The 22,039-nt window shown below is 44.3% G+C and overlaps 2 protein-coding genes across 4 annotated transcripts in view; both read right to left on the bottom strand.

Moving 5' to 3' along the window:
* Positions 1–530: 530 nt before the first annotated feature.
* On the bottom strand, positions 531–10,263 carry HTRA4 (HtrA serine peptidase 4). The gene is given in 11 exon segments (XM_021681586.2): positions 531–696; positions 3,886–3,981; positions 4,415–4,469; positions 4,874–4,988; positions 6,586–6,618; positions 7,028–7,222; positions 8,273–8,477; positions 9,243–9,335; positions 9,750–9,922; positions 9,924–10,056; positions 10,058–10,263. Coding segments are annotated over 11 exon segments (1,470 nt in total).
* Positions 10,264–10,661: 398 nt separating this feature from the next.
* The window catches only part of PLEKHA2 (pleckstrin homology domain containing A2), a 59,989-nt gene continuing 48,611 nt past the window's right edge, over positions 10,662–22,039 (bottom strand). For all 3 annotated transcript variants that reach the window (XM_021681585.2, XM_044912833.1, XM_021681584.2), the window contains exons 11-12: positions 15,173–15,250; positions 10,662–14,512 (exon numbers count right to left, since the gene is read on the bottom strand). In XM_021681585.2, coding sequence (XP_021537260.1) covers positions 14,150–14,512; positions 15,173–15,250 — 441 coding nt within the window. In that variant the 3' untranslated portion in view covers positions 10,662–14,149. The remainder of the gene's footprint in view (positions 14,513–15,172; positions 15,251–22,039) is intronic.

The raw sequence follows: 22,039 nt of genomic DNA, 5'->3' as shown, positions 1-22,039 counted from the left end.
CCGTGCTCATCCTCCATATCTACAAACCCTGGCCAAATGTGGTACAGCCTCAAAAACTGATTGAGAAAGGCAGTGTTTTGAAAAATTGGATTTCCTTTGCACTTTGGATTCAGGTTGTTTCTTCATATTTGGTAGGTTTATTCGTGTGTGTGTGTGTGTGTGTGTACACACGTTTATGTTACATCCAGTTTGTGGCTATAGAGAACTTTTAAAATCCACAAGTGTCCTTCTGTCAAGGTTAAATTAGAAACTGTGCTTGTTTTTCAGTTGTTTCCTGTGTTGAAATAAAATGCTATCAGCTTCCCAGACTTCCTGGCACCATGTCCTTCACTTGCTTTAGTAAGGCTTCTTAGCAATAGTAGAGTACCCCAATCTAATGGTCCCTAAGTGTGTGTGTGTGTATCTGTTTTAAAGCATTCATTTTTCTTAGGAAAGAGACCCTAAAATTTGCTAACTTTGGCACATCTTCAGTACAAACCAGGTAATATAGCTTTGGTTTTGTTAGATGATTTCTCTTTAAAGCTGGATACTTAATTGATTATTTCAGATGTGACTGTCAGGATCAAAGTCTGACTTCCTCGACGAACCATGATGGAAAGGGAATCATTGTCCTTAACAGCTTCAATAACATCGGTTGTGGTGGTAACAGGTTGCCCATTTATGCTGACAATTACATCGTGGTCTCTCAACCCAGAGCTGGGAGAGGGGGGAAAAAGGGACCATGAAACTGTAAGTTTTACTTGTCCCCATTTAAAATTTAATGTCGGTCTTTTATGGCGCTATTTTGCTGTCATTTTTTTAAAGATTTTATTTATTTATTTATTTGAGAGAGAGAGAGAGCACAAGCAGGGGAGGGACAAAGGGAGAAGCAGACCCCCCACACTGAGCAGGGAGCCCGACATGGGACTCGATCCCAGGACCCGGGGATCGTGACCTGAGCCGAAGGCAGACGCTTAACCAACTGAGCCACCCAGGAGCCCCTATTTTGCTGTCAATCAACATACAAACCAGGAAACCAGAAATAGCATCAATCCTTTCAGGTATGCGGGCTCTTATAAGATATGCCGGGAAATCACCTGGGGACAACAATCCTATTTACCTTTATAAAATCAGTCTTCTAACAGAATCATATAAAAAGTTTACTCCTCTCATATATTGGATTTGGTTTGGAATAGGCAATTTAGCTTTGGGTTGTTATCAATCTCTGACTTCTGTAAACCTCAAGCACATTCCTGGTCTTACCAGCAAAGATAAAGAAGAACACAAGCAATATATTTTTTCCCCATACAGTTGTACTCTGATCAGTTTGGTTTTGACAGCCCACTTACTTGCCCCATCTCCACCCACAGCCTGATAGCCCTACTTCCAGTAAGTCAAAAACCAGTCACGCTTTCAAGTCTAAATATTTAAGGCTCTGGTTCTAGGCTCCTTTTCCCCAAAGTTGTGATTATATTCTGTCTCCAATATATTTGCTTCACATAGAATATATATTCTAGAAACAAAAAACACCTCCAAATATGAAACACTCCAATAAATATATAGCCATGCTGATGACTTCTCTTCAAGTCAATAATGGGCTGGAAGAGGGACATCAAAATTAAATGACTCCAGGAGACACCATTGTAAAGAAATGGGAAGCCAAAGGAAGGATGCAAGAGGATTACCAAGATATGTGGAATTAATTTTTTTAAAAAATAGAAATTTAAAGCAAGAGGATGTGAAGAGAAGTTTGAGGGCAAAGCTAAAAGCATGGAACACCTTTAGAACAAGGACATCTCAGGAAGATGACTGGGACTGTGCACAAAGAAGAAACTTAATCCATTGTAGTTCTGTGAGCAGAAGAAGAGAAAGAAACCTGCCAGTTATTACTGAATGTAAACTATGCACCAAAATGAGGGAGTGAGGCTCAGCTAGGATAAATAACCTATCCCATGTCCCACAGCTTGGAAGGGACTAAAGTAGGATTTGATTCTGGGTCTTTCAATCGTGAAAACCCATCTTCCTGCTACTCACTCTGCCTCTTAGAAACGAGAGCAGCTACAAAACAGGATAATCCACGAACTAAGCCAGATTCCACATCCCTGCATTCTACTTATATGTACCTCTCAAGTTAATTACCTCTCTGTACCACAGCTGCTGTTTCTGTAAAATAATGCCTGTATCATAAGACTTTGGGGGCTCAAAAACGTATGTAAAATACTTAAAGTGATGCCTGACATACAGTAAGTGATTAATAAGTGCCAGCTGTTATTACTGTAATTATTATTATTATTAGATTTAAGTGTATAAAGCCAGAAATAATAGATTTCTGATTTATCAGTGACTTCAAGCAAGCAGTAGTCCCACACTTTAATGTTCATCCAAATCACCGGGAGGTCTTGTTTAAAATGCAGATCCTGATTCAGTGGTGGGGCCTGTCATTCTGCATTTTTTTTCTTTTTTTTTTTTTTTTTAAGATTTATTTATTTGAGAGAGAGCATGCGAGTTGGGGGAGGGGCTGAGGGAGAGAGAGAAAGAAGCAGACTCCGCACTGAGCACGTACCCCGACTCAGGGCTGGATCTTACAACCCTGAGACCATGACCTGAGCCTAAATCAAGAGTCCGAGGCTCAACCAACTGAACCTCCCAGGCGCCCTTCATTCTGCATTTCTAAAAAAGCCCCAGGTGATGCCAGTGCTGCTGGTCTACAGGCCATATTTTGAGTAGCAAGGACTAGGAGAACTGAAAGAAATAGCTTTGGCCTTGAACCAAAAGATAAAAATAAAGAGGTGGGGGGAGGGCAGGAAGCAAGAAAGTCTAGAAAAGCCTGTGACAAGCCAAATTTAGTAACATGAGACCTAACATTTAGCCATTAACAGTTAGTACCTCATGGTTTCTTCCCCCTACTAAAAGAGTTGCCATAATATAAAAAGATAATTGAGCTTTGAGAAACAAAAGTAGTGAGAGAGGTATACTGAAGAAGTATAAGAGAGGGACCCACCACCTCTTCCCTCAGTAGTTAGTATAAATGTTTAAAAACAAGAGTAAAATCAGCTGGAGCACTTCTTTGATGAGCTGTTCTAGCATTTGCTTTATTAACATTCACTCATTCAGTGCTGGCCTCTGGTATGATCTTCCAGAGTTCAAAGAAAAAAGTGTCCTAAAGTACCTAAAATATGTTCTTAAACTTTTAGCCCTCTGAATTCTTCCTATTCTTAATAACTAAGGTATCGAAAGTACATTCGGGAATTCCTAGCAAAATTAATTTAAACTTATGCTATTAACTCATCATGAATTCTTGAGCTACAAAAAAACCATTCTCTTCCCAAAAATAGTCCTTCCAACACAAGCACACAAGTCCAAATCAGCACTGTCCAATAGAAATGTAAGGCAGGCCACATACATAATTTTAAATTTCCTGTAGCCACATTTTTAAAAACTTTCTTAATTTTTAGAAATCTTTTTAAAAATAGATGAAGCTCATTTTAATAATATACCTATTTAAGTCAATATGTGTATTATCATTTTAATATGTAATTTTTAAAATTATTAATGGGTATTTTAGACTGCTTCATATAAGTCTTTGAAATCCACTAGAAACAACCCACACCTATTGTGCTACTATACAACATCTTACACAATGCAGTGATTAAAGTTAAAGGCAGTCCTTCCAAAACAAAGGGTATGTTTCATGGAAAAATCTTTTATATTGAGTGCCTCTGTTTTTTTGTTTATTTTTTTTTTACTTAAATAAACTCAAATAAGATTCTGTTCCTCAGTCACACCAGCCACATCTCCGTGTTCAACAGCCATGCGTGGGTAGGGCCACCATACTAAACGGTGCACATCTCGATCCGACACACATTTACCATGGCATGCTAGCTGGGCCAAGGCCTGAACTCTTACCTTTCAGCAGCTGTTCCTTGAATGACCTCATACACAAAGACCCCAGAACTCACATCGGGGAAATCTGGATCTTGCCTTTTCATCTCTTGAAGAAGGCTAAGACAAGTGAGAAGAGTTTTCCCAGAAGGTTAAGAAACAATGAATTCATCACCTGAGCCCTGGTCAAAGCCTCCAAGTCAACAGGTACTCTTATGTGTTCTACTCAAGGCTCCAGGGGGCCAGTGAAGATTCCAGCAAGCCAGTCACAGTTATTCTTCCCTGGGCGGGGGGGGGGGGGGGCGGCAGTTCTCTACCAAAGCCCCGAACCACTGGACATATAAGGTCTATATAGCCACAATGAAAGAAGCTACTAAAATGTACCGCAAATATTGGTGCAGGCAGAGACAGATACCTACCCTGTGACAGTGGGGCCCTACACTCACAAGAGTAGCCAGCTGTAGTCCACATGCTTTAGATTGCCTGTTAAGACCGTCCAGCTATGCCTTTTGCTTCTGAAAAACAACACAGACATACTGAAACCCATGCTTACTTCATAGTGAGAGGCAGCATTCGCAGACCGAGATACTTCTGTGAAAGAGCCTTTCCTGGAAAGGAAAGTTATAGGGTGTTACTAACAACAAAACTTCTTTCCTTTGGCAGAGCTTCAAAAAACAGCAAGTCATGGAACATCCTTACTATTATTATAACTGCCCTTTCAGGCTGTCAGCCTGAAAATGTGCTTCAGAGAACCTTTTGTCACTAGCATGGACACTCCTCCCATCCACCTCCCATCTCCAGCCCACGGGTTTCCTTTCTGCCATAACATGTACTTCTGGGTACAACACAACTAGGCTTTGTGCCTAGTTCCCCCATATTGCCACCCAAACCACCATGATAAGAGCTGGGTACCAGTGACAGTATTCTACAGAATCCTAAGGGCGGTCTCCAGAACAGATGGAGGGCTCCTGAAAAACACAAGAAGGGAAGAAAAAGTCCTAACTCCCCTTACCTTTCAACTGGTGCTCATGGAATTCTGCCAAGAACTGTTGAATTCGATCTGAGGGAATTGCGAAGGAGATTCCCACGGTCACCTTCAATGTATTTATGCCAATCACGTCACCATCCTGGCAAGGGAGGAGACATCATTCAGTCACCAAGTCATGCAAACTGACCAGTGCAAAACCAGTGCCAGCAAAGGAGGAAATGAAGCTAGTCACTAGGGTCAGAACACAGAGGGGCTAGAGGAAAGGGAACTTCCACAGGGAGCAGTGGACGTTGCCTTATAAGACACACAGTGTGGGAGGTAAGCTGGGCGGCGGGGGCGGGGGGGACCCTACCCATGTGCAGATCCCTGCTGAGGACAATTTTTTTTAATCTTGAGTTTATTTTGTCCTTCATCAAATGATTTTAAAAGTGAACCACAGTTTGTATTTTGACACAGGTTAAGAGAACAATGAGTACTTGCCTTTTCTTCTCAAATGAAACTAAAAATAAACATGGAAAAGGCAAAAAGCTGTTGGATTTTCAGCAACACTTTAATGAAACTCTTCAGAATGAGCTAATTAACCTCAGAGAACAAAGCTCTACAAAGCCAAAGCTATGAAGTGGGAAACACTTTCCTCTTCGTGCACTTCATCACCCCTCAGCCTCTGTTGGGTAATGGGAAGGGTAAAAAAGAGACTTCTGATCATATTAAATTACATATCATAACTCAGTAGGTCTGGAGTGTGGCCTGACAATGTGCACATCACCCCTGCTCTAGTAAACTCACTATCTTTTTTTTTTTTTTTAAGATTTTATTTATTTGAGAGAGAGTGAGAGCTAGAGAGAGAGAGAGCATGAGCACATACACGGAGAGGGAGAAGCAGACTCCCCATCGAGCAGGGAGCCCGACTCCGGGTTCAATCCCAGGACCCTGGGATCATGACCTGAGCTGAAGGCAGATGCTTAACCGACTGAGCCACTCAGGCGCCCCTAGTAAACTCATTGTCTACTAGAGAAAGCAGGCACAAGAAAATTACATAAGTAACATTACTATGAGTAAAAGAGTGCTCAGTAATTTCACATACCGTTAGCTCATCCTCCAAAAAGCAAGTGTAATGTGTAAAGAACCAAAAACAGTCAGCTCAAAGGGACTCAGCATGATCACAGACTGTGTCAAACAGCACTGCACTTTCTTATGTTTTCACAGGTATTTGAGCAACTAGAAACTCGCATTTCCATTAGAGACGCTGAATAACATCTATGACTTAAATACATGATAGAGTAATGGATTCTCACTGTGGCTTTTCTCTATCAGGACTAAAAACCCGAACAGACACGTCATGTAGTTAGCATTTTGGGATGAGGGACAGTTCTTCACATGCAGCAGCAGGCGGTCTTTAGATAGACATTACATAGCACAGTGGTCAGCTGACATATATGTTAGTTTAGTGCCCCGGGCTTTTGTTAACTACACAATGAAAACAGAAAGCATGGTGAAGAGATGTCAGTAAGTAGAAGTAAACCCTGGCACCCTTAGCTGAATGAGCTCACATGCCACATGATAAATGATGATAAATCCAGCACAGATCTTAAATCTTTGCTAACCATTTACTTAAGATGCAATAATAGAAAAGCATCCTACCACAAATCTCTACACAATTGTGACATCCTACTCTGCACCATCATTCTTGGAAAGTTGGGACGAGACATGAAACAGCAAGGCAAGTGGCCATTTACCAAGTTCACCAGAGGGCCCCCAGAGTTGCCGTGCTGAAGACAGAATTTGAAAAAGTCGTCAGTGCTTTTCTCCTTGTCATTTATATGTAGTTCCTAAAGAGGTTTACCGAAAGCAGCCTGCTCTGGTGAGCACGGCAAAGCCGTGCCCCTGTCATCACCAACACTGAAGTCAGTGCAGGTAAAAGACAAGAGCCAAAGGACCACTGCCTTCTACAGCAGGGGTGACCTCTATGAACGACCCGAAGAGACTGCCCAATATCACGGATGCCGACGATCACATCAAACAGGCTGAACAACATGGCATTCCATCCCTCCAGTGAGGGTCTAACTGAACTCTGGACAGCCCCAACAGGCCAAAAGGAAAAGAGTGCCTTCTGACATGTTCTTCTCACTGTCCTGCCAGTACCTTATGGGCTGAGGAGAGCCCTCCCAAGTGACTTACATTAATTATGGCATCTGTCTGGATACAGTCCATGTCTGAATTCTTCAGCCCCAGCTCTCTGCCCCCTCGCTGTATAGTGCTGACAATCCCTGCAGTTGCTGTGTTCTGCAGAGAAAACGGGCTGCCCAAGGCCACCATGAACTCTCCAGCCCGCAGGTCAGAGGACCTTCCCAGCAGCAATACAGGAAGGTCAGTCTGCACACAGCCAGGAGGGATAGGAAGGACAGAGAGGTGAAGAAATCAAGAATAGAATCAACCAGTATTTGTGTACAACACACATATGGCATGGTCTCTATCATTTGGGCACTTAAAATCCAAGAACCCCCCCACCCACTCATATAGGTTCTACAAGTGCCTGATGTTTCTTCCTCAAATTCCAGGAACCACCAACCTCTCACCTGGTAAGATGATCAGGATTATCTCTAAAACCTAAAATTACTGCTTTGTAGAAATTACTATAACTAAATGACCAGTGAAGTCGCTGATGAACATACACTGACATTAGCAACTTACTTAGCACTATACCAGCTCAAAATTTTATTTTTTTAAGACTTTTTATTTATTTACTTGAGAGAGTGAGAGAGAGCAAGCAAGTACAAAGGGGGTAGGGGCAAAGAGAAGCAGACTCCCCACTGAGCAGGGAGCCCAACCCTGAGATCCTGACCTGAGCCAAAGGCAGACGCCTAAAGACTGAGCCACCCGGGCACACCCCAGCTCAAAGTTTTATAGTCAAAATTAAACCACAAACAGAAAGGAGAGTGCCCAGAACAGTGCTTCTCAAATTTTAATGTGCACACAAATCACCTAGGGATCTTATTAAAATGCAGATTCTGACTCAGACGTGGGTGGGATCTGAGATCCTGCATTTTTAAAAAAATTCTTTCTCAGATAATGTCAATGCTGCTGATGTGCAGACTAGACTTTGTGTAGCAAGGACCTCAGAGTATTCCCAGGCAGCTCTGAATCCACTGCAATCATTCCTAGTATTCTAAGGCAAGCAGAGAAGTAAGTTTCCCAGAAGCAGCATCTGTTGAAGAAGGAGGCTAGACAGTTAATAGAAATTGTTAGGGATATACAGACGGGCATAGAAGAAAATAAAAGAGTGAAAAACAGAAAAAAGGAAACTAGAGAAGACCATATACCAGGTAGAAAAGATGTGGAGCAAGAATGGGGTGAAGAGGAAAATATCAGCAAATTGATGGAAATCCCCAGATGTACAGACTGATTTGGCCCTTGCATACTCACATTTGGCTCGATCTTAATCAGTGCAAGATCCAATTTATGGTCAATGTCCTTGACAGTGGCTTCATACTGGACGCCACTCTGGAGCTCCACCTGGATCCGCTGCTGGTTGGTGAGGACTTTGGCATTGGTAACAATGAGCCCATCCTCAGACACTATGAACCCAGAGCCACTGGATGCAGGAATATCCTTGTTGCTAAGAGGTGACCTGTCCCAGCAAGACAACAGCATAAGCAGAGGGCAGGAAAACCAGGATATCCATCACAGTCTGCGGACATGGAACCTCTAATTTATCAAACATACCTCCACCACAGTTTTCTCAGACATCTTACTATCCCGTCTGTGTTTTCATTCTCTCAATGTGTAACTGGACTCTGAATGTTCAGCACCCTGGCCATCCCTTAGGAACACGACTGAGAGCTGATCCCAACTCTCCTTTTCCAGGGACGACCCCCTCCCCTCCTTCTTCAGAGCTGGTCAGAGCAGCAACCCTCTGCTTCAGTCCTACTACTGCGCGCAAACGTGGACCTAGTGCCACATTCTTGAGGACCCAGGAGGGAGGGAGTCAAAGAAGTCTGGTTCCAGCTTAGGTTCCACTACTAACTGGCATTGTGACATTGGATTTCCTTCCAGGCAAACGAGGGGCCTGAGCAAGATCACCAACAGGATGCCTTCTAGCTCTTACATCTGACCTTCCATTTTGTCCGTGGGAGATGAGGGAGAGAGAAACCCCAGACCCCGAAGTGCAGAGGAGTAGCCCAGATTTGGAAGCCACAATCCCTACGCTTCCGCTCTTTGGCTAAACCAACCCCGAACAGATTATTCAACCTGTTTGAGCTGCGACTTCCTCACAGCGGGTTTTACGGCTAAGCCTAAGCGATGCCTGTAAAGCCGTAGCGCGGGGGCCCGGAGCCGGCAGGCGCTCAGAAACAGTCCCGCGGGGTAGCTGGCGGCCTCCTCCTGCCTCCTTTACCTGCGGAACAGCTGCAAGTGTACCACAGATGGCGCTACCTTCTCCACCACCTCCGCGATGAAGTTGTACTTGCTCCGGAGCCGGCCTACACTTCTTTCTGGTCCCTGTGAAGAAATGCACCACTCTTGGGGGCGGTGGGCGCCCCGCTGCTTGGCCGGATCGGGTGTCATATCCCAAATCTCCCGGGCTCTCTCCTCCTCTCTCCTTTCCCGCCCCTTCCTCTCTTCGGTCTCCCCTCTGTATTCACTGCCACCCCGCAAGGATACGCCTTGAGGGAACCAGACCTGTCATCCCGGGTGGGGGAAAAAAGAGAGAGAAGAAAAAGGGAAGACGGCATTCAACAGGCCCGGGGAGCCAAGTGGGGAGAAACCACATGGGAACTGGTAAGGAGACACCTAAGAAGGAAAAAAAACTGGGAACAAGGAGTTGAATCCGGAGGCAAAGGCGGGAAGAGCCCGCGGCGCACCGCACGACATGGGCGCGCAGCTGGGGGACGTTGCGAGCCACCCGAGCGCGCGGGCCCAGCGCTCACCTCCACCCGCGCAGCCGCCCTTCAGCACGGGCACGGCCGGGAGCGCGCCTCGGAGGCGCGCGGCGCGGTTGTCGGCGCGCAGCGCGCACAGGCTGGGATAGGTGCGCCCGTCGCTGCCGCACACCGCCGCGCACCGCCGCACACCGCCGCCCCCGCCGCCGGCAGCCGCACGTGCCGACCCAGGCGCCGCCGAAGCGCGGGGCGCTGAGCCGCGCGCGGCACTGCAGCCCCAGGGCGCACCGCCGGCCCAGCGCCCAGCCGCAGGCCTCGCTCTCGGCCGCCGCGGCAGCAGCGGCAGCGATCGAGCAGCGGCGTCGACCCCGCCGAGCAGGTGGGCAGCGGGGGGCAGCGCGTGGGCTCACAAGCCGCGGGACAGGGCAGCAAGGTCTTGGACTTCCTAGCCTCGACTCTGAGCACAGGCGGCGGGAGCAGCAGCCACAGCAGGAGGAGCTGTCCCAGCAGAGCTGGCCGCCGCAGAGGTCTAGTCATCCTGCCCCCTTCCTTCTTCACGCTCCGGTTTACTTTGGACCGGCAACTGCTCTAAAATGAGCAACACTTCTTCCCGGCTAGGGTGCCGCCTCCCTCAACCCCCGGGCTTTAAGGGGCAGAGCCTGACAGACCTCTACACACACACACGCACACGCACGGCAGAGCCTGGCGGACCTCTACACACACACACACACGCATCCCCCACCACCCGTCCCCGTCCCCGTCCCAGGGCCAGGGCCAGCGCCAGCCCCATGCAACCAAGAGAGGTCCCCAGCCCTGCCCTGTGCAGGGCCCTACCTCGGGAAGGCCAGAAAACCAATAATGGGGCAGACTGACGAGAGATCACCCACCCACGGGCAGAAGGTCAGCATTAGGAAAACACACACCATATTTCAGTATTTCACATGGTTTTATTACAAAACAAGCAACAAAACAGGTTTAGAAAATTATTTTTTTGCTACATACCAATTAGGAGATCACATAAAATGAGAAGCGTAACAGTTTCCATGCACTCAGCTCAGTGCTTACAGTGAGTGCATTTCACAGCTGAAACCTACTGGTTCAAAACACAAAATCATGCCACACTTCAGTAAGCAGTGGGGGGAGAGGTCAAACAGTCTATTTTTGCTAACATTAGCTTTATTCAAATTCTACTTAGCATGAGTGACTGTAACTGACTGCTGCAGGCAATAACAGAAAAAAAGGAGTAAGAAAAGAAAAGTGATGTTGGTAGAAAAGATTTACTAAACTATCCATTTTTGACATGTTCAAAGTTTATAAACAAAGCTCACTTGGGAAACTCAATTTCCAAAATGCTGTTACTGGTCAACAGTGAAAACAAACATCAAATCCCACTGCTCAACTACTGAATCTATTTAGGTACTTTAAGCCCACATGAGAGCACAGTTATATTCAGCAAGGAAAAAAAACCTTTTGCTTCCAGTGAACTACAAAGCTGGGCCTTACCTCTGCTCTTTCTCATATGAGTGAGCTCAGCATTCTACTCAGAAATAAACGTATAACTTTCAATATTTTGACCTGAGTCTACTCTACACTTTAGTAGATTTATGATGTCTCACAGGATGCAAAAAGTCAAACAATGTTTACCAGCCACCAACTGACCTTGAGTAAGCAAATCCTTAAGGTCTCAAGAATAGTGGATGGTAAATAGTTCAATTATAGGGAAGACCACCCATAATACTGTTACACAAACTGGATCAAGATCACTTCAATAGGCTTAGGAAAACAGCACAACTCAAGAAGGTTTTTATTCCACAAAGAAAATGCAGTATCTTTTTTGGTTCCTTTCTTTAAACTCCGATTTATTCCAGAGCCTATGCATTTAACTACTAACCTATACTGCATCCCTGCCCTATTTTTTCCATCTGGTTCCATAGACATTTAAAGCCAAATGCTTTGACTATATATGCACTATCTTTGGCTCACATGTGTAGTGACATTAAAAAGTTGTGATGTGAAATTGGCCAGAAGGTAAGAAATATGGACACAAAAGGAATTCTGAAATAAGGTTTGGGAATGAGAATGCTTACAGACTTCACTGAAGATAATTCTATTTATCTGGTGCTGGAACTACATTAACAATGTTCTCACTTGGTATTCCCAAGTATTTGCCAACTAAAGTCCTTGTTTTCCTTCTATCATAACAATATAATCTAGATTTATAAGTATGTTTAATTTAACACATTCTTAAAATAGACCCTACTGAAATAAGAAACATATCAGCTTACTATAATGGCCAATTAATTCAACAGTAGTATTGTAGCAGAGAGTTTATTTAACAAAAGAGACATGGGTACATTTTCACAGCTTAAACACCAAAAGATGACAGCTTTCATGAGTTAGGGAATGTTTAAAGGGATCTCAAAATTTCCTAACTTATTTTTGTGAGTGCAAATATCACTTATTGTGTATTTTCTTTGACCTAGCCAAAGAATTTTCTTGAGGAAAATATGAAGATGAAATCAGAGACAAGGAGCTTTAAGAATCTGAAATGACTACTTATCAGGCTACTTGAAACTGTAACCTCGGTCACTCATAAATAACTAACTCCCAAACCACAGATTTCTGAGGACAACCGTCTACAAGAGTCTGCAAAAAAGAGGAGAGAGAGAGAGAGAAATCCAGTACTAGATGTCTTTTTTCTACCAGGACCACTAGGCCAAACAATTTAAGTGAAGAATAGCTCCAATGCAGTGCGGTCAAGAAAAGTTCTCAACATGACATAGACTTCAAGGGAGTTACACTACCTGGAAGGAACACAGATTTCCCTCAAGCCCCTAAGGATTTCTGATGACATGTTTTTGCCTCTGTATTAGATCTGGACATAAGGAAAGGGAAGGGATTGACTTAGGTAAAAATGCATCTCTCGGTATCTTCCTCTAGTGATTGATTTCTAATTTAAAGGTAATTAGCTGATCTAGCTGATAAAAGGCATAGACAGAAATGAGTTTTTCTCTCTCTTTAGGGCACCCTGATAAGTTAGCAGTTCACCACATAAGTTGGACAAATTCTCCCAGGGACACTGGAAATAGTATCTTCTTGTCAAATGAAAGAAGGCACACCTAAAAATCTGGATGGGAAATGCAATCTATGCTCTTCTACCTGGGAAATCTCTAGTCAGCAATGCAGTGCCTCTAAATCAATGTTACTTTGCATAGTTTCTATTTTATTAAAAATATAAATACCTCTCAAGATTATCCTTGTATCTCTTCACTATTAAGTACATGGAACCTTATCTGGTCACAAGGTTTGATCATGCAAGTACAAAAGGCTTCATTCAAAGGGCAACATAGAAAGAAAGCAAATCTGCCAGGCTATATAATATACAGCACTTAAAATTAGACTAATATCAGCCCACTGAAGAGCTATGAAGTAAGGATTCAAGAAATCTGTCTGTTCTAAAACAGACCTTTTCTTCTGTCTGGAAAACATGGATCAGAAAAGTCTATCTGGATGAAGTTTATCTGGATGTCCATCTTTTCCCAGCACCTGCTCTAAAGCAATTCTAACACCCTAAAATAGAGATCTGATCTCTCACGCAAGGGAACTATCCCACACTTATCAACCCTCCGAACTTCCAAATGATGCCATAGCAACTGAAATGTCTGTTCTAGTCTCAACAGTCGTAACTTTCACACTGATAAACCCATCCCCAGGGCCTGACACAGAAACTGGGTGGGCATGTCTATCACTCACATGGACATTATTTGGGGTCATAGACAAGAACAGAATAATTCCCAAAACTGGCTGATACACTGAGACTGAATCTTACCCCATACCTTACACGAGATTCCCTATTTCTTCCCCTACAGAAGTCCCCTGAGAGGATCTACCCTCATAGACATTCTGAGAGCTACCTGCCAGCCCCCAGATTTTAACACCTCCCCTCAGAATGTATCCCAGGTAAGCCAGCTGGGTTAGTTACAACCTTCCTACTTCACAGTCAGACCTCAGCCAATAAATAGGAATTGGATAAACCAGATGACTGGCCCAAGATTCTGTGCCTGGCCTGGAAAGTAAAGGAAGAAACTACAACTAGGACAAGGAAACAAAACTTGGTTAGGGATGAAATTGCACTCCCAACCTTCTCTCACCAGGAAGACCTTAGAACAGTCAAAGTAGAGGCAACCTGTTCTCCACTGAGCGTGCCTACAGGTCCAACCTAGTGATTTTCCAAGTTAAATATACCGTATTGATATTAAAAAAAAAAAAAAAAAAAAACAGGCCAGCTGGATGGGCCCCTCCCACATAGCATCCACAGGACTATGAGTGCCAAAGGGTCTCTGACTGTCCTCCAAAATGTAGGGAAACTGAGTCATGGCCTCCTTTTCTTGAGTCCTCCCCCCTCCCAGGGCACTGTGCCCTATCACACATCAGAAGTCCGTATGCTCTCATCATCAAGGCTGAACAGAAATGGTTTCTCCTTGGGGTGCTGGGGCTCTGACCTGTGCCTTATCCGGGAGCTGGGCAACACCCCAGAAGTACTGCTCTCCCCAAGCCGGGACATGAACAAAGAGTCCCCAGGAGTCTCTTCAGCTGGAAGCAGCTTGTCCCCGGCCTGTGGGACGGGGGTCCAGGGTTGCCAGGAGGAAGCCACAGAGGGGGCTTTGCAGAGAGCTCTTTTCTCTTCCATAGGTGGCCGCCCCCTACACAGGACAGAGTTGGGCCCCCCTGAGAGGCCGGAGCTTCCAGAGCGAGTCAAAGAGATGGATCTAGAAAAGGACATATCCTACAAAAATAAAAGGGAAGAAAAAAAAAAAAGGAAAATAAGGCTTTTCCTGACAATGTTTATCCCAAAGCCCCAGGAAGAACACCCACCCATGATAACCCCCTCATAGGTCCAGAGGCACTTGTCTACAGAAATCAAGTCTGACCAACAGAATTCACTCCAGATGTGTCAAGGTCGGCCGACACAGGGAGACATGTAGAACACATCACAAGCTCTGTCTCTTTACCCAACCCTATACCTCACCTCTTTCCAACAACCAAAAAAAAAACAAAAAATAAAATTTTGTACCTAAACCAGCAGAAAGAGGAAACAAACAAGACAGCCTGAGGCTTCGGCTGCTTCCAGGGACAGAGCACTTGGCTGCATCACCAAATAAAACCTGCCCACTCAGGGCGCCTGGGTGGCTCAGTCGTTAAGCGTCTGCCTTCGGCTCAGGTCATGATCCCAGGGTCCTGGGATCGAGTCCCACATCGGGCTCCCTGCTTGGCAGGAGGCCTGCTTCTCCCTCTCCCACTCCCCCTGCTTATGTTCCTGCTCTCGCTATCTCTCTCTCTGTCAAATAAATAAAATCTTAAAAAAAAAACAAAAAAAACCTGCCCACTCAGAGAGAATTCATCTCTAAGTTGACAGTGACCATGTACCAGAAAGGAAGTGACTTACTCTGGGGTGGCACTTGAGGGCCTGGACAGCTGCCCCGATCTCCTTAATCCAGCTGTGCATATCTTCTGGACTGTCCGCCTGCAAAACAGCCTTAGCACTTAGGGAGAAATGTTTGGCATTATGATTTCAGCTCGCAAGTCTGTGATTCAATTCTAAGTTTATAAAATCACACCATTAGAGCTGGAAGGAGCCCAGAGATCATGTCATCCAGTGGCTCTCAGACTTTTGAGGACATTTGTTTCCTGCAAACTCATATTTGACACCCCATAAATAAAACAGCTCCAAGTGGGGCAGAGGCCGTTCCTGCTGAAGCCCCTCGCCCTCTCTGGAACACAACCGGCCTTTACAGAAAAGGAAAATGTTGAGCCAAAGCTCAACATTTACGGTTGGTCTAGATTCCAGTTCTCCTGACTCCCAATGCAAGCATCTTTCTACCACAGCTATCCAAACAGAATAATCCCTTTTTCAACTCCAGTCCCACTAAAGCCAAATCCTCCAAGATACATATTATCTCCAGGAACAAGGCTTCCCTCAGAGAACAAGCGACCTGGGTCTGTCCGGACTCCATCCAGGCCTGGAGAGTTGGTAAGACTCGGAGCAACAAGCTTACCATTGTGTAGGACACTGCTGAGCCATTAAAAAGCATATCCCCCAGAAATACCTACCAACCCCAGAAGGGGGCAGCAGCGGCTCTATGAAGAAAGGAAAATCAAATGGCCAAGCGGCTGCAGGTGGAACCCTCAGAATTCTCAGCACCTTCCAGCTTTATAGGAGTTGCATTCAAGTGAACCTTGCAAATGTTTGCTGCGGCCCTCCTCGGTCTTACACTTGGCATCAGATGCCAGGCACAGAGATGAGACCAAGACCAAATCCCTGACCTCCAGAAATTTCCATTTGTTAATCTCTCTCTGCTCCCTGTGCCTTCCCCTAACAGCCCTACCCAAAATCACAAGTGTGTACCTTTTCCTAAGCAAGGTATATGTAAATGCCCACTCCAGCCTGCAAAATTCTCCACATGGGCCCCTCACTTTCCCCATCCCCCCAATGATTCTTTCATGTTGCACTGTATCAGAATAAAACATGACTAGTTTTTTTTAAATCCTCAAACTGGTGCTCCTACCCCTTTCTGTCATCCCAAACAAACCCTCATGAGTTAGGTGTGTGCAGAAGACACTTAGAAAAGAAATGGTTTCAGGGGCGCTGGGTGGCTCAGTTGGTTAGGTGTCTGCCTTCCGCTCAGGTCATGATCTCAGGGTCCTGGGATCGAGCCCCGTGTGGGGCTCCCAGCTCAGCGAGGAGTCTGCTTGTCCCTCTGCCTCTGCACCCCCCCCCACTCCTGCTCCCTCTCATGCTCTCTCTCCCCAAAAAAAAAAATGGAATCTTTAAAAAAAAAAAAAAAGAAAAGAAATAGTTTCACATCCTGGCACACTGGGTTAAGTGGGTATAGCAACGAGGTGAACACCTCTCTCACATGCTAAAGCTGCAAATTCCTTGTATTCTCTCTCCCCTGGGCTTTTCCCAGTTGTGTGACAACCTGGTGGTTGGTTTTCCAAGAAAAAGATAAATCCATCCCTAGTCCAAGAAGATAAACAGGATAAGCTGTCCAAGATTCTTCCAGAAGTTATTTTACTAATCTCAGGGCGAGCCTGTTCCACAAGTAGAGCCACTGGGAAAATGCAATGAACTCATTTAGGTAAAGCACTTTGAACAGAAAGTATTAGTTATTGCTGTTACTATTATTACACGAGGGACACAAATGAAGCCTTAAATTCCAACACTATGTATATAACACATATATGTTAATTGGCCTCTCCCTGAGACTTTTTTTCTGCTTCCTCATACTCAAACTGCAGATAATTCCCTAAGGATCAAATTGTCCAGATCAAATAAGATAACCTATTTGGCTTCTTTGAGTTGAATGAGATGGAGGTAATTAAATTGTCCACTAGTAGAAAAGCATTTCTCAGAGATTTTCCTTCTAGGGAGACAGAGGATTTGGTAGGGAGAAATGTCAGAGGATTGGGAGACAATGGAGACAGGAGCTGAGGGAGAGACAAATGTTTCCCACATCATGCAGGAGGTCCAGGATTTTCATGAAACAGACTGCACAATCCACATGATGACAGTTTCCAGGGCTGTTAAGCTACTTGTACCCCCTCCACCACCCAAGCACAACACAGCACCCCCCACGTCAAATGTCCCACAAGCCACAGGCCACCTATCTGACTGTCCTTTGAGACCCCACCAATGCCCTCATATGTCTGTCCAGGAACCCACCACCCCACGAGCCTAGCAGTCTTCACCCCAGTCTCCATCTAGCAAGGAGCCACTGAGGAAGAGAAAACAAGGCACCACCTGACTTAACATCTGGGGAGCCAGACACAAGAATCAAAATCCTCTAAAACACATTTAAATTGTTTCCAATTCCTCTCTCATATAAGTAACGCTGCTATTCACACCTTTGTGCACAAAGGTTTTTTTCATTCTTATGATTCTTCAGCTCCTGGGAAAATTACTAAAGAATATGCATTCTTTTTTTTTTTTTTAAAGACTTTGAGAGAGAGAATGAGAGAGAGAGAGCACATGAGAGGGGGGAGGGTCAGAGGGAGAAGCAGACCCCCCGCCAAGCAGGGAGCCCGATGTGGGACTCGATCCCGGGACTCCAGGATCATGACCTGAGCCGAAGGCAGTCGCTTAACCAACTGAGCCACCCAGGCGCCCCAAAGAATATGCATTCTTTTAAGGCTCTTGTTACATCTGGCCAGAGAGATTTCTGGCCAAAAAGATAGATTTCACTTGCTACCAATATATTATTTTTTTATGTGCACCCTTGCTAGAATTAAGTATTACAATTTTTAAAGTCTTTGCGAACATGATGGGCAAAATAATTAAATCTCTATCTTAAAACATTTAGTAATTGGGGCGCCTGGGTGGCTCAAATGGTTAAGCATCTGCCTTCGGCTCAGGTCATGATCCTGTGGTCCTCGCATCGAGCCCCACATCAGAATCCCTGCTCTGCAGGAAGCCTGCTTCTCCCTTTCCTGCTCTCCCTGCTTGTGTTGTCTCTCTGGCTGTCTCTCTCTCTGTCAAATAAATAAAATCTTTAAAAAAAAAATTTAGTAATTAATAAAGATGGAAACTGTTTGCTAATTATGTTTTTTCCCCAATTCTCTAATCCTGCTTAAGGACATTTTCTGTCAGATAACCGATAGAGTTAACCCAGCCAGGAGGATAGTAATAAACATTAGTAAGCATTATTTTAATGTTTAACAAATGTTATTTTAAATATTATTCAGGGGGTGCCTGGGTGGCTCAGTCAGTTAAGCATCCGACTCTTGATCTCAGCTCAGGTCTCAATCTCACAGTTGTGAGTTCAAGCCCTGCATTGGGCTCCACACTGGGCGTGGAGCCTACTTAAAAAATAATATAAAATAAAATAAATTAAAATATTATTTAAAAAGAAAAGCAAATATTGTGATAAGAATGAGAAAAAAGAGACTATCACTTTATTGAGATCACAACTATAATCTCTATTAGTAGTTTTAGAACTTGGATTCACTGGCAACAAAAATTCAGTGAAACCTTAAAAACTGTATGCAAACATATGGCGTATGTGTATGTCTATCTTTAATGGAAAGCCTGTGCTTAGCTTTCATCAAAAACCCAAAAACATCTTAAAACACCATCACAAAGGTGAACCAGAAGTAAAAAACAGAGCTGAAGTCCACGCACCCCATGATGAATTATGAAAAGTCTAAAAGATGCTTAAAACTCAGTAGAACAAAAGGGGAATTGCCACGCTCCTTCATCTCTTTCTGGCGTGCTTAAGTGTGTGCATTTGTTTCTGGCACTTGGTTAGAATGGAAAAGTAGAGTTTCTGTCCTTGAGAACAGTTTTTGAGGTGAGAGGAACAAAGGATATTTAAAGGAATCACGGCAGCCTGAGGTTTATCGTAGTCCAATGAGCTTTTTTACTGAGCACCTACAATAAACCCAGTACCATAACAAATGCAACAGTTTGAAGCAATGAATTCCAGAGGTCATCAGTAACAGGCCTCCAGTACCTCCCGGGGTGGCTTCTGCTGCAGCTGTCCAACATTTGTAGGATGCTCCTTCTGCATTCTATTCCCCACCTCTGTGCTGCCCCCCTTCCTAAAAGCTAATAATCCCTGCCCTCTTCCCAGAACCCAATCCCGTTTTTAGACACAGCCCGGCCACATCCAACTGTCTAGGCTGTACACTACATAGTTCTAAGTGATGTCATTCACCCTACAGTCTAAATTAAAACAGTAAGTATCCAAAGAGTTCTAGCCCAGCACTCCGCAATCCACATGGGAGCCCTCTTATTACTATTCTTATCCTGACACGGACCCCTAGTTCTGGCAACTGGGCTTATGCCAAGTTACCCAAACCAGCCTGCACTACATTTCTCATCTAGAATAACTAAATCCTCCAACATAATACCCCTGACCTTCTATGACTGGGAAATAGAGAAATGGTGAACCCTGCATGCCTTGTATTCCAAGGACTGAAATCTCATCTTGAACCCTTGCCCAGAACTGAGAACCGTCTACAGGCTGATCAGTTTGCTAACTCGCCAAGCTCAGATACCTGATTACTGCCAGATCCTGGATCTTGGTCACCACGATCCACCTGCCATGACAGCCAGTGCCCCCAAGCTGGTCTCTCCTGGTCATCTATGGCCACACCCTCTACATCTTGGGCTCTGCACCAAGCTGCTTTTATTTTTTTTATATATTTTTTTCAATTTAAATTCAATTAATAACATATGATGTATTATTGGTTTCTGAGGTAGAGGTCAGTGACTCATCGGTCTTATATAACACCCAGTGCTCATTCCATCACGTGCCCTCCTTAATGTCCAGCACCCAGGTACCCCACCCCCCCTCCCCTCCAGCACCCCTCAGTCTGTTTCCTATGATTAAGAGTCTCTTACGGTTTGTCTCCCTCTCTGATTTTGTACCAAGCTGCTTTTAAACAACACAAGTGAGTAGGTCCTGATCTAGCACCCCATTAGGTGCCTTCCTAATCAATTCCACAATTCGGGTTTATGACCTCGAACAAATAATTTACCTTCAGACACTCCGTTTCCTTATCTGTAAAATGGAGATGTCCTCAAGAAATTGCTGAGAAGTTAAGTGATATGCTGCCTGTAAACTCCTTCACCGTGCCTCTCACAACTGAGTGTCCAACAAACGGTAGCATCCCAAGGTTCAAATTATACAGAAGCGTGACATAGAAGGCATGCGTGACAGAAGGTAAATGACCAACACCTCAGCAGTTGGAAGCCAGCGCCATGTTGTTGCCCAAGCCTCCGTGCCCTGTCCAAGGAGCCTGTTTGCTCTGCCTCCAGCTGCCCGGCTCTCTGGGCTAGCTTCCCTGGGTACCAAGCATACGCGGTTCTTTCAGGCAGATTTACTGAACATACACTAGGAAGCAGGTCAGAATACCACTGAGGCATGGTGGTAAAAGTTGCTGGCACCACACTGTAGGAGGAGTCATTCTATGCTTTTACCTTCTGCATGAGACACAATTTTTCCTTGGAACAAATGACTGACAAACTATCTGTCAGACTTACTCAGACTTAGGCATATGGTGGACTCTTTCTCAAAAATGAATGAAAGGAGTCCATTTAGTCAAGCAAAATCATGAAAGTATTTTTTTGCCGATGATGAATTTTGAGCTTGCAAAGAAAATTAGAATTCCAAAAAGTGGTATCCTCCTCCATAAGCTTGACAGCTTTCTGTACTTAACGACTTTGTTGATGAGGATCCTTGTGATGATATTAACAAAGGTGATTTTTTGATATTATATAATAAAATGTGTCAACATTTGGAAGGTCTGCATACCTCAGTCGGACCACTATTTTCCTAATGACCAGTGCACACAGTTACAAAATCATGCACTGGTAAAAAGGATCCATTCAAAGTGCAAAACTGACCAGTAGATTTTCGTGTAAGACTGAAAGTTTATGGATATTGATATTGGCTTCCAAATACCACACTGCACCTAAACATTAAGAAAATACCACTTGTCAAGTTTTGATATCGAATCAGAGAAAAATATCCACAATTATCTGAAAAAGCTATTAAAATATTCCTTTTTTCCAAATACATATCTGTGAGAGGCCAGATTTTCTTCATATCCTTCAACCAAAACAACATATGGCCACAGATAGAATGCAGGAGTAGACAGAGAATCCTGCTGTCCTCTAGTAAGCCAGCCATTAAAGAGATTTGCAGAAATGTAAAAAACAATGCTACTCTTGTTGCTTTTTTTGTTTTAGAAATATACCTGTTTTTCATAAAATATTCCTTGTGTCAACATAAATGAGTTTTTAGTTGCTATCTGACAATAAATTAATACATATTCTTAAGGATTTTTACTCCATATTCTTCTCAATCTTCTGTTCTCTTTGAGTTAGGTGCTATTAACAGACTTGTCCATTCGCTCATTTGTTTATTTCAGGGTGATGCTAGTGTTCTGTTATCCCAGAAATGTGGGAGCAGAAGTCAAAGGAGGGCAGAAGTGATGAGAAGCTTCTAGTAAGTGTGCACACACTTTGTTCAAAAGTGTTTTGAACATTGTTTTTGTTGGAGTTCTTGTTTCCCAAATCACTCTCTCTCGTCCAAAGCTCTTTCCCAGCATAATCTTTCACTTGACAAATACTTATTTCATACCACCCATGTGTCAGGCACAGTCTCTCTGAGGACCTTCATAACATGTCAACTCAAATGTCCCACAGACACTGTCAACTCAGAACCCCCAACACGAAGGCTGCCTTTCCACTCCACCAGTCCCTCCTCCCGTGCTCCGGTCTGAGTGACGGCTGCCATCAGGCACCCTG

This window comes from Neomonachus schauinslandi, chromosome 2 (assembly GCF_002201575.2).
Source record: "Neomonachus schauinslandi chromosome 2, ASM220157v2, whole genome shotgun sequence".
Taxonomy (NCBI): Eukaryota; Metazoa; Chordata; class Mammalia; order Carnivora; family Phocidae; genus Neomonachus; species Neomonachus schauinslandi.
The sequence above is the reverse complement of the archived record's forward strand: the minus strand, read 5'-3'. Positions and strand labels throughout refer to the sequence as shown.